The sequence below is a fragment of the Hemiscyllium ocellatum genome, chromosome 42 (assembly GCF_020745735.1).
Source record: "Hemiscyllium ocellatum isolate sHemOce1 chromosome 42, sHemOce1.pat.X.cur, whole genome shotgun sequence".
Taxonomy (NCBI): Eukaryota; Metazoa; Chordata; class Chondrichthyes; order Orectolobiformes; family Hemiscylliidae; genus Hemiscyllium; species Hemiscyllium ocellatum.
This window is the reverse complement of record NC_083442.1, coordinates 35585614-35598729: the sequence shown is the minus strand read 5'-3', so window position 1 is coordinate 35598729 and position 13116 is coordinate 35585614. Positions and strand designations below refer to the sequence as shown.

General features: G+C 42.6%; 1 protein-coding gene across 1 annotated transcript in view; it reads right to left on the bottom strand.

The window, feature by feature from the left end:
* Positions 1 to 10826, bottom strand: part of LOC132834778 (E3 ubiquitin-protein ligase ARIH1) — a 76822-nt gene extending 65996 nt beyond the window's left edge. The window contains exon 1 of the mRNA XM_060853776.1: positions 10237 to 10826. Within this exon, the coding sequence (XP_060709759.1) occupies positions 10237 to 10524 (288 nt within the window). The 5' untranslated portion in view covers positions 10525 to 10826. The remainder of the gene's footprint in view (positions 1 to 10236) is intronic.
* Between the last annotated feature and the right edge of the window lie 2290 nt (positions 10827 to 13116).

The following is a 13116-nucleotide window of genomic DNA, read 5'->3' as shown; positions in this document are numbered from 1 at the left end:
TGACAGAGACCAGAGATTACCACCTGTGTCCTGGTCAACACAGCTCACTTGACAACCACATGAGTGTAGTTCTGGCACAAAATGGCTGCTATAAACCGAGAAAAGAGATTTACTTTACATAAAGTACTGAGCCATTTCAGATACGTGACAAGGTTGAGTGCCAGCATTCCTCATTCCCAATGCCATGATCAGGAACAGATTTGTAGCCACTAATTGGGATTTACCAGCCTACTTAGCAATGAGTAAACAATCTCACCCTACCTAACACTGTAAGGTTAGGAATCTGTCAAACACAATTGTGCATTATAAAGCTGAGGTCATGAGTTTCAGATTGCTGTGTAATAAGACACTAGTGTCTTACATCAAGACCAAATGACATGGAATTATTTAAAAAACAATAGTCTTCAGAAAATCTCTCAATAACCCTAGTTATAGATGAGTGCATTTTCATAACATACAAAAGCTTTTTATTCGATTTTATTTATTCAGTTGATATCATTTCCATATGTACTACCTCACAGGAACTTAGGAACAGCGTGTGATTCAACAGTCTCATACAATCTGGAATTGACAAAGCTGGGTTTGCAACATCGTATTTAAAAACACCCTATCGACAGTGATTTTTAGCACACATAACTAATCTACAGTTTATGAGATTGTGGACAATGCTGACAAGGCTAGCACTTATGGTGCATCTTCAACTGCCCTCAAGGCGTGGTGACCCACATTCAAGAACCATTGAAGTCTCTGCTGGAGGCATCCCTGTTAGCGAAAGAGTCCCACGCTTTTGTCTAAGTGATGAAGAAACAATGGTGATCTTGTTTCAGGTTAGCATGGTGTGTGGCTTGGTGAAGAGGGACTCCATGGCTTCCAAGTGGAGAAGATCAGACTCTGGAAGGTCATCTTGAAGCCTTGGTGAGTTGTTAACGTGCTTCGTGTAGGTGGTACACACTATCGCCATCGTCCCGGACTTTGCTGAGCTTTTGGAATGTTTTTACAGCTTCATCCATCCAGAAAGTTCCATCAGACTCCTGACTTGTTCCTTAGAGATGGGGGAAAAGTTCTGGAATGTTACCTGCCACAGAATACAGAGAGGGTAAAAACGAGGACTGCAGATGCTGGAAACCTGAGTCTGAATTAGAGTGGTGCTGGAAAAGCACAGCAGGTCAGGCAGTATCCAAGGAGAAGGAAAATCGATGTTTCAGGCAAAAGCCCTTCATCAGGAATAGAGGCCACCTTCACCTCCATTCCTGATGAAGGGCTTTTGCCCAAAACGTTGATTTTCCTGCTCCTTGGACGCTGCCTGACCTGCTGTGCTTTTCCAGCACCACTCTAATCCAGACAGGATACACAGAGTCAAAAGTGTGGTGCTGGAAAAACACAACAGGTCAGGCAGCATCTGACGAAAAAGACTGACCTTGCTGTGCTTTTCCAGGGCCACACTTCGACAGACTCTCTAGCATCTGCAGTCCTGCCTTTCTCAAAGAATACACCAGACCCCAATCCAGTACTGTGGTTAGAATATTAATGCAGCCAATTCAGGTGAATTTCATTCTCGTGATGAGGACACACATTGTTTGTTCACGTTAGGCATTTCAGATGACACTATGCGAGGTTGCAGCAACAAAAACAATGAATAGTACAGCGCAGGAACAGGTCCTTCAGCCCACCAAGCCTGCTCTGACATGACACCTTTCTAAAGAAAGGGACTTTGGCCTCTACTCAGTCCATATTCTTTTGGACTCCCCCACCCAAGGAAAAAGACCTTGACTATTTATCCTATGTATGCCCTTCATGATTTTATAAACCTCTATAAAGTCATCCCTCAGCCACTGATACTCCAGGGAAAAACTCCTAACCTATTCAGCCTCTTCCTATAACTCAAAACCTCCAATGCTTGTCAATCTTTCCTGCACCCTTTCAAAGTTTAACAACATTCTTCCTATAGAAGGGCGAACAGAATTGTGTGCAATATTCTAAGAGTGGCCTCAACAATATCCTGTAAAATTACAACATCACACCCCAACTTCTACACTTAATGTCCAGACCAATGAAGGCAAGCACGCGAAACGCTTTCTTCACCACCCTGTCTACTTGTGGCTCCACTGTCAAGGAAGTGTGTGTGCACCTGCACCTTTGTTTGGCAACACTCCTCAGGGGCCCACCATTAACTGTGTAGGTTCTGGCACGGCAAAAGAGAGAGCTGCAGGTGCTGGAGATTAGAGTCGGGAGTGTGGTGCTAGAAAAAGCACAGCAGCTCAGGCAGCATCCGAGGAGCAGGAAAATTGATGTTTTGGGTAAAAGTATTCCTGATAAAGGACTTTTGCCCGAAACATTGATTTTCCTGCTTCTCGGATGCAGTCTGTCTTGTGCTTTTTCCAGCACCACACTCTTGACTCTAAGTTCTGGCGTGGTTTGCCTTACCAAAATGCCATACTTCAATTATGTAAAATAAACTCCATCTGCCTTTCCTCAGCCCATCTGATCAAGGACCCATTGTAATCTTTGATTACTTTCTTCACCATCCACTACACCACCTATTTTGGTGTCATTGGCAAACTTACTAACCAAAACTTATATTCATATCCAAATCATTTATATAAATGACGAACAATGGTGAACCCAGCACCAATTCTTGTGCACACCATGGGTCAGAGGCCTCCGATCCAAAAAGCAAATTTTTACCACCATCCTGTCTCCTACCTTCAAACTAATTTTATATCTTATTGGCTAGTTCCCCCTGGAACCGATGTGATCTAACCTTACTAACCAGTCTACCACGCGGAACCCTTTCAAACACTATGCTGAATTTCATATAGACAACATCTACCACTCTGCCTTCATTAGTCTTCTTTGTTACCTCTTCTTTCTCTTGTACTGCCCATTTTGTCAAAGGGTGCAAATTGTCTGGAATGCTTTGTGCATTACAACAACGCTGCACTTCACAAGGACATTACTGTTTGCAAAACTCTTTGGGATATGCCAAGGTCACAAACATTCTATTGAAATACACGTCTTTCTTTTCAACCAATCTATCTCAATCTAGTGAACAGAGATGTAGGTGTGGGAAATACAGGGAGGTTTTCAAGAACCTTGAAAAAACCCTCTTTTAATGAGAAACAAATTACCATGAAGATACATGAATGGGGAAAGATTTCCATAATCTTTTAACCATGAGCCAGAGTTAAAATGGTTGATTAATCTAAATGCATTGTTTGCTACGGTGTTCAGTGGGTGCCACTTTCTTCTTTCACCAAGAAATAAGAAAGCAGCTCACTCTAAACAGTGTTAATGGCTTTTCCAGTTATCTCAACAGAATTGGGGAGGTGCTTCCATGTGATATCCAAAAGATGGCACTTCCAACAGGATTATCTGGTCAAGTTCTGTAGTAGGATGTGATTCAAAGACAAGTGTGTTAATACTGAGTCAAAACTGTGACATCTGATACAGAAACCAAAACACATCAGTAAGCAGATCACAAAGCATAAGCTAATTTAGCATTTCAAAGCTAGAAAATTCTCCAGGGAACTTCTTCAGCTACAAAATTTGGCTGTATGTGGCAAGAAATCTCATGCAATAATACAGACAAGCACCACCACCACCACCACCCCTTACCACAGCACAAACCCTCCCCCAAAATTAATTGGGTCTTTGGAACAGCATCCTTTTTAATGCCAGAATGGAATTTCAGACGTGAACTCAGATATAAACACCTTACAGCCCAGATCATATACAATTACACAGAGAATAAATGAGTAGAAGGGAATCATCATGCCACAGGGTTCAGAATATGTTGTAAACCTTAACTGCAAATCTGTAAATAACTACTAATAGGATTATGGCAAGTGACTTTTCCCCTGTAGTGTGGTCCAATTCATCAGACAAGATGGAAGATTAGAGCAACTGTTATTTTCTAATGTGAAGTAGCACATGTAATCACATATGTATAGCCATTACATAAATTCAAATGTCCTGTCCTTTCCAGCAACTTCCTCTAATCATTCTTTTCTGTAATCACCTCACCAGATGAAGTTTAAGTTTGGAAAGATAGAATGTATCCTTTCTTCATACTGGTGAAGGAGTCTCATTAGAGTACTAATAATGGAAAAACTCATTAATAGCTATAATACTTTTTACTGTATAATGTTTATAAATAACAAGTGAAAGCGATCTCTGAAGGCAACAAGTGTGATTCTACCATTATTATACTTTTACCCAATCTAGTTCCTGACCCATGGAAAACTGCACCAGCAAATAAACATTAAAAATGGACTTTAAAAGAGTGTACATTGGCTGAATGAACTAAAGGTAAGAGCAACAACGTTACTCCACAGATTTCAATGTACATTTAAAGAGGGACTTCCACAATTTTAATGATTGTAAGGCCACTGCCATCAAACAATGCTCTCAAACATATTGTAGGAAGCTTGGCTGCTGTGAGTAGAGGCTGTTAATATAATTCCGATGCAAGCATTCCCACCCAGCAGAAGTTTCAGGCTCTGTTGGGCAGAACAAGCTGTTGCTACCACAGCTACCTCTGTGAGACAGTGGCAAGATAGTGAACAGTGAGCAGTCAACGATTGGACCACAGTCAGCAGTCTGGCTGCACACTCACCATCGAAACAAGCTCAAAAGTAGTGACGTGCAGGCTTAGCATCATCTCACTCAAACAAAAGGAAAAATTATCCATTCTGATCCTGGTCAGCACAGCATTTGGCCTGGATAGAAGGCAGTCATTCACCCTGCTCAGAACCCACGTTGCTTTTCCAATGCTGTTCAGGTTAAACCTAATGTGTTCCAGCCAGAAAGGTTTATTTTGAGCAGCTGCTAATTTTGAAATGGAAAAATCCAAGGTTCAAACCTTCTCAAAGTTACGAATGGGAAAAAATTGTCCAGACTAAGCTCGAGCTTGCTGTTTAGAGGAGACTCAATTCTTTACAAAAGGGCATAAATTACTTAAGGAAATAAATACAAATAAACATTCAAAATTGTAATATTTAATTTACTCCTTCAAAATGCTCCTCAGCAATCAGACTATAACCCAACACATTATATCAAAATCCTCCTTCCAAATAAAAATCAAGTTTACAATTACAGAGCCTAAAGATTAAAAGAGAACTTTCAGCAGGCTGTGTGTAAACCCTGGTCCACCAAGCCAAGTCACTGCTGGCTATGCCTTTTAACATAGGCGCACCCATCCATACCAGGATGGGTATATGAATAGGTTTTTAAGAGGGATATGGGCCAAATGCTAGCAAATGGGACTGGATCAGATCGGGATATCTGGTCAGCGCAGACAAATTGGACCAAAGGGTCTAGTTTTGTGCAATATGACTTTATATAGGAGAAAGTGAGGACTGCAGATGCTGGAGATCAGAGTCAAGAGTGTGGTGCTAGAAAAGCACAGCAGGTCAGGCAGCATCCGAGGAGCAGGAGAATCGACATTTCGAGCATAACTTCTGATAAAGAGTTTATGCCCAAAACGTCAATTCTCCTGCTCCTCGGATGCTGCCTGACCTGTTGTGCTTTTCCAGCACCACATCTCGACATATGATTCTATGTCTATGACAATTGAGAAAATAATGTCCTTATCTGTAGGATAAAATGATAGCTCTCTAAGGTTGGACTCACAAGGAGGGGCCACCAGATTAGACTTAGGTTATACAAACTCCAAGGAATGGCTTTCTTAGAGCTCTGACTGAGGGCAGCACGGTGGCTCAGTGGTTAGCACTGCTGCCTCACAACACCAGGAACCCAGGTTCGATTCTTGCCTCTAGTGACTGTCTTTGGAATTTGCACATTCTCCCAGTGTCGGTGCGGGTTTCCTCCCATGATCCAAAGATGTGCAGGTCAGGTGAATTGGCCATGCCAAATTATCCATAGTGTTAGGTGCACTAGTCAGGGGTAAACATAAAAGGTGGGGGAATGGGTCTGGGTGGGTTGCTCTTCAGAGGATCAGTATGGACTTGCTGGGCAGAAGGGCCTGTTTCCATACTGTCGGGTATCTAATCTAATAACAGTCCCTGCCTTTAGTAAACCCTCTATTGCAAGTTTCCTTGATCAATGAAAAGTATTTCCACATAAATAAGGTGGCTCCTCTCTCTACATGTCCAAATACTGTATCCCTTTAACATCAGCATAGGAAATAAGAATGGTCACTTGGCTTCTGTATCGACATAATCAATGCATGCTCAACTAGTAAACACTGCTACATTTCATAAATGAGAAGTAACTGGGAGAGCGAGAAAACAGCATGCACTGAAGTGGAGACTGGACATAAAATCCAGAGGTAGCTGATTAAGTCTTAGCTCAAAACAGCAATTACTCTAGGCAATTTTATCACCCTAGAGGTTACTGGAGCGTTGTCAACCAAAATTCTATCACCACCTACATGCCCCAGGCTCAACCATGTGCTGGGATCTTAAGTAAAGCAAGCAGCAAATTTTCTAATGGAAGATGGAATCCTTCAGCTGAATGATAAGTCTTCGATACTTCGAATGTCAGGTTCCAGGCACAACTAGATATTAGACCAAAATAATTTCAGGGTATTCACTAGACTTCCAAAGGCTGTCTCAAGCTCAGCACTAACAAATCGCAAAAGTTCTACTTCCGATTGATCAGTAAGCCCCATGTCCACAGATGACTAGTTCAGGCTCAACGTTCACCTCTCAGCAAATATCATATCCATACTGGTTAACATGAAAACCCTAAGCAGTTGGTTCTTCAAGACAGCTCACTGGGCCAGAATATCTAATGCTGTCACTGTACAAATTTAGCAAATTAATGTTTCACATTACTGAAACCTAATGATGACCTCACATATAGATCTTCTAATAGAACAGTGAAACATATGACTAACATGGTAAATCCTAGAAGGTTGATGACCTTTCAATGCTGGCATTTAATCCAGGTTCTGTTGCATAAATGCAACTAAAATCTGAGGTCTTTTCAGGTCTGCAGAATGACATGGTCTAATTACTGAAACCTGACAAGGTTTTATTAAACCACCTGAATCTTTAAGTGAGAGGATGAAGCACCTTTCTCTATTTTGCTCTGAATAGTGGCGAGATTCTTTACTGTTCCTGCAACTGATTCACCTAGGCAAGTAGAAAATCTCATTTATGCCATGTAAGCAGTTGGCAGACTTTGAGAAGTCAGGGGACTAGTCACTTAGCACAGAACACTCAACTTCTAACCTAGACACATGGTCACAACATTTGTGCTGCTTCCGCAAAGATTTTCGATGTTAGCTCAAATGCTGCAAGATTTACAGGATACAGGGAGAACTAGCCATTTGGATTCAGAACTGGCTCAAAGGGAGAAGTCAGAGAGTGGTGGTGGAGGGCTGTTTTACAGACTAGAGACCTATGACCAGTGGAGTGCCACAGGGATCGGTGCTGGGTTCTCTACTTTTTGTCATTTACATAAATGATTTGGATGTGAGCATAAGAGGGACAGTTAGTAAGTTTGCAGATGACACCAAAATTGGAGGTGTAGTGGACAGCTCAGATTACCACAGGATCTTGACCAGATGGGCCAATGGGCTGAGATGTGGCAGATGGAGTTTAATTCAGAGAAATGCAAGGTGCTGCATCTTTGGAAAGCAAATCTTAGCAGCACTTAATGGTAAGGTCCGGAGTGTTACTGAACAAAGAGACCTTGGAGTGCAGGTTCATAGCTCCTTGAAAGTGGAGTCGCAGATAGATAGGATAGCGAAGGCGGCATTTGGTATGCTTCCCTTTATTGGTCAGAGTATTGAGTACAGGAGTTGGGAGGTCATATTGCGGCTTACAGGACATTGGTTAGACTATTGCTGGAATATTGCATGCAATTCTGGTCTCCTTCCTATCGGAAAGTTGTGGTGAAACTTGAACGGGTTCTGAAATGATTTACAAGGATGTTGCCAGGGTTGAAGGATTTGAGCTATAGGGAGAGGAACTGTTTTCCCTAGATTGTCGGAGGCTGAGGGGTGACCTTATAGAGGTTTACAAAATTATGAGGGGCATGGATAGGGTAAATAGGCAGTCTTCTCCCTGGGCTGAAAATGTGTTGCTGGAAAAGCGCAGGAGGTCACACAGCATCCAAAGAGCAGGAGAATCGACATTTTGGGCATGAGCCCTTCTTCAGATTCCTGAAGGGCTCATGCCAGAAACATCGATTCTCCTGCTCTTTGGATGCTGCCTGACCTGCTGCGCTTTTCCAGCAACACATTTTCAGCTCTGATCTCCAGCATCTGCAGCCCTCACTTTCTCCAAGAAGTCAGGGGTCAGGGAATCCAGAACTAGAGTGCATAAGTTTCGGGTGAGAGGGGAAAGATAGAAAAGAGACCCAAGGAACAACTTTTTCACACAGTGAGGTACATGTATGGAATGAGCTGCCAGAGGAAGTGGTGGAGGCTGGCACAATTGCAACATTTAACAGGCATTTGGATGGGTATATGAATAGGAAGGGTTTGGAGGGGTATGGGCTGGGTGCTGGCAGGTGGGACTAGATTGGGTTCGGATATCTGGTCGGCATGGACTGGTTGGACCAAAGGGTCTGTTTCCATGTTGTACATGTCTATGACTCTATTCAAACATATTACTGCTAGTACTAGTAACAATCATGTTGGCTCCTACTTAGGAGTCACATACAGACAAGATACGATACTATAGCAGGAAATACATTTCCATCTTCTCTGAACACAATCTGCTCATTGTGATGTGGATTTCCAGTGTTAAGAAACACAATGAGATCATCAGAGTCCAACCCCTTTTTAAAAAAATTTGGGTTCAAGGAACAGTATCTTTTAATTTACAGGACTAACTTTAGTCCCTTGCCTATTCATTCCTACTATAATCCACTTTATCTTTCTCTCTGATTTTATTTTACTGCGATAAACACAGGAATCCTTCGTTTTAAAGACAATCATTGGTAGCAGATCCATAGAATATCCAAAACTGACCTAAACTTAAAGCAGCAAAGACTAATTTCTCCACTTTATAAAATGTGAGCATCTTTTTAGAATGAATATTGCTCCATTTTACTAACTTCTAGACAATGATCAAATCGTGAATCAATATTGGTGTAAATTTATTGGAAACAATAAGTAATAAAACCAAAAAATGATGGAAATAATTAATGCATCAGGGACCATCTGTAGAGAAAAAGTTAATATTTCAACTTGACGACCATTTGTCTGAACCGGAATCTAGAGTCACTGAGGCATGAGGTTAGATAATATAGGCTTAAAATATGTTAAATTAAACAAGTTCAAAGTATGGAAACCAGCAAATTTCATGTAATGCAGTAACTTCACCAAAAAAAAGCAGAGTGCTGCATTATTAAGTTATTTATTTTGGGTTGTCTCTTATTTGAACCTCTTGCTTAAAGCAAGGCTGAAATTCCATGTAAGAATGCAAACTTCCAGCCAAATATCTTGTGCTCTAATCTAATTCTAAATATTGTAGAGAAAGATCTACATGCTGGTTCACGACAAGATTACGTCTTTACCAAGAGTTGCATGCAATATTTAGAACAACATAAAAATCACACTTAGGTTTACTTGCATAACTTAAGTTTCTTTTTTGTCTTGATTTCTGAATGAAATAGCAGTGATAACACAGGGGTCACAAGCAGAAAACTGTTAGCATGAAAGATTACTCTAAGTAGGAGCCAACTTGATTATTACCAGTTGCTCAAGATAAGTGATCCAAATATGGATTTTGATCGTTTCAGCAGAAATCAGGAGGTTAAAAACGGTAACACGCTCAGTTGGTAAATTCGAGACTATCCCAGTTCAGGGAATTTCCCCAACCAGAAATATCAACCTTAAAAAAAAGCACCAGATTCTGTTCAAAAACTTTAAATAGTAAAGCACTCATGAAGATTGTACCGTATTTCCTCAATATCACAACAGGCACACAGAAACTTATGGCAACATAGAGACAAAGACGCGATTAGAAATATGAGAGTTCAGGAAAAGAAACCTGGCTGCCCTCCTGGCACAAGTTCACCTTTCCAGTGAAACCGGGAATCCTGATCAAAACTAAGGCCAAGGAAAGTGGCGGGCGAAGGGAAAGACAAGAAAAAATAAATCACTCATCCTTCCCCTCATTCTCACTTTGGTTTCATCTCCTTCCTCATTTTGCAGCTTACACCAACAGGGCCCTCACCACAGGACGCGGGGAGGGGGGGGCCTACTCATTCGGGCTTTCGGCGAGTTTTCCTGCCGCGGCCCGGCCGGCACTGCCTTACCTCGATGACCTCGTTGACCTCCCGGATACACTCCACCATGTGCTGGACGATCTGCTCGGCGCTCAACACCTCGTAGCGGTAATCCTCCTCCTCCTGCTCGGCGCCCAGGCCGCCCAGGCCGCCCAAACCTCCAAGGCCGCCGCCTCCACCGCCGACCCCGTCACCGTCCTGGCCAGGCTCCAGGCCGGGCTCCTGCATCTCCACCTCACCGATCTCGAAGTTATCCTCGGGCTCGCTCTCCTCGCTGTACTCATCCTCGTCGTACATGTAGCCCTCGTCCGAGTCCATGTTGTTGTGGATGCGGGCTGGGCTGATGTGACTGTTTGTGGGGGTGTCCCTGCCTCAGGCTGGGCTCGGATCGCCTCAAGCTCGGGCTGGGCTCGGCTCCGCTCTCCCCCCACCGCCCCCCGGGCAGCGTTACCGCAACAAAGGGACTGGGCCGCGCTCTCTCTCCCGGCGGCACCCGCGCCGCAGCCTGCACCCACCCTCCCTACCACCGGCCGGCCGGCAGGGCCCCGCACCGTCACATCCGCCCCGCAACAGCGCCTCTTCCGCTGCTGCAACTTTGCCCCTCTGTGATGTCAACCGTTCGTGAGTTCAGCATCGACGTTTCTGACCCCGTACCCACAGTTTTACACACCTCCCCCCAGCGGGCGAGAGGGCTGAGTGATAGCCCCGCCTTTCTCCTAAGTCCCGCCCCTTTCCAGGAGGCCCGCCTACTCAAAAGCCCCATGCCGTGAGCATGCGCGATCGCAAATCTCTCTCTCTCTTCCCCCTTACCCCGGCCGCGAGCTGTCTGTCCGTCCTTCTCCCTGGCCGCCGCTGGGCGCGCCCCTGCGCGCGGGGTGTCCGTTGCTCCTGTTGTTCGCTCGGAAGTGCACGGCACCGGCATCTCTCTACCTGAGGATGTGGAAAATGGCTCAGGGTCAAAGTAACCCGAACAACTGCTTCAGCCCACCCTCACTCTTCAACACAGGGATGGAAAGCGCTGTTTATAAAACAGCAGTTTACACAGAATTAATCCCACTTCCTGATGTACACGTTTGGATGTCTTCTGGCACACTCCTGGCCTGGTAGCGCTTTTAAAAATTTTAAATACTCTTTCTTGTTTTCAAAACCGCCTTTGATATCATCTCTTATTTTCTCTCATTTCTCCAGCTTTATAACCACCCTAAAGACCCTGGGTAGCTCCGATTCTGGCCTCTTGAGTATCTTCAATTGTTATCACAAGAACAAAAGTAGGCTAGTCACACGTTCTGCTTTGTTATATAATGCTGATCATCTTCCTCAATATTACGTTTTCACATACTTCCAAATCATATCCTTTCATGTAATTAATGTTTAGAGATCTATGGATTCATCTCTTCCACATGCTCAAGAATTCAGCTTCACAGTACTCGGAGGTAGTACATTAGTGGCCATGCCTTCTGCTGTCTGGGCCATAAACTCTGGAGTTCACTCTCCAAACCCCGCTGCCTGTCTACCTTTCTTTCCTCCCTTAAAATACACCTTTAAATCTACGTCTTCAATTAATCTTCGTTCAAAACTAAATAAGGTAAATGCTGGAGAAACTAGGCAAATCTGATAACATCTGCAGAGAGAGTGGAGTTATCACGTCAAGTCCAGTATGACTCTTTAGAATCTTTTGACCATCTGTCCAAATATCTTATGCAGTAAAATAACAAATTCTGTTAAAAGTAAAATTTAATTTTGGATTTGAGAATTTGTAGTTTTCTTGACTTGATAATAAAATAAAATGTTTCTACCAAGCTACTTTCTACCACTGTTTAGAAGTTGCCGAGTGCCAAAAGAAAGATGCATAGCTATGAGCAACGAAGAAAGCGAAACAGAACCTGTATGGCAAAGGAGACTGAGAAAGGCTCTAATATAACAGCAATAGAATTTTATAACACAGAAGGTAGCCTTTTGTCCATTGTCTTCATACTAGCTTTCAAAAAGAGCTATGTGTTCCATTCATTCACCCCCTTTCCCTGAGCACCTTTGGACATTTTTTAGCATTATTAATTTTTTTTATTGTAGATGCTGTTTGCAGAAAAACAAAAGTATGGGTTTATAAGTCAACCTTAGACTTGTTTATAAAATTGTCACCAATGCGATGGTACGCTGGAAATCAAGCGCTGCAATTCCCAAGGTCATCACAAAACTTAAAAATTGTATTTAAGTATGCAAATTTCTCCATTTACCTGTCAGATAGCCCCAGGATAACAGAAAACACAATCCAGGTTTCTGTACTTAACAATAACTATTATTTATAATTACTAAATAGATTCTAACAACAGGTAAACAATCATGAAGTGTCAACATTTAACTTTACAAGTGAAAACTTTATAAAACCATTACACACACATATAGACAGACAAAAACATTGGTGTTATGGTTGGAAGGCTAAAGTGTTCTATGGAAGGCTCATCCACTGTGATGATCCTTTTGCTCACCAGAGCTATCTGTTTTTCAGTCTCAGGATCAGACAGAGTCAACGTGGATTTATGAAAGGAAATTGTACTTGAAGAATCTACTGGAATTCTTCAAGGATGGAGCTAGTTGAATTGTTGAGGGAGAGCAGTGCATGTGGTTTATTTCGATTTTCAGAAGTCCTTTGACAAATTTGCACGAAAGACATTATAGTATAAAATTAAAGCAAAAGGGATTGTGAGCAGTATATTAGGTTGGATAGAAAATCAGATAGCAGACAAGAAGCAAAGCAGAAGAATAAATGGTTTTTTTTGAATAGCAGTCAGTAACTAAAGATGTGCACAAGGATCAGGGCTAGAACCCCAGCTATTCCCAATATATGTTAATGATTTGGATGAAAGACTAAATATAGTACTGAGAAAGTCTGTAGCCTTAAGACTTGTCTTT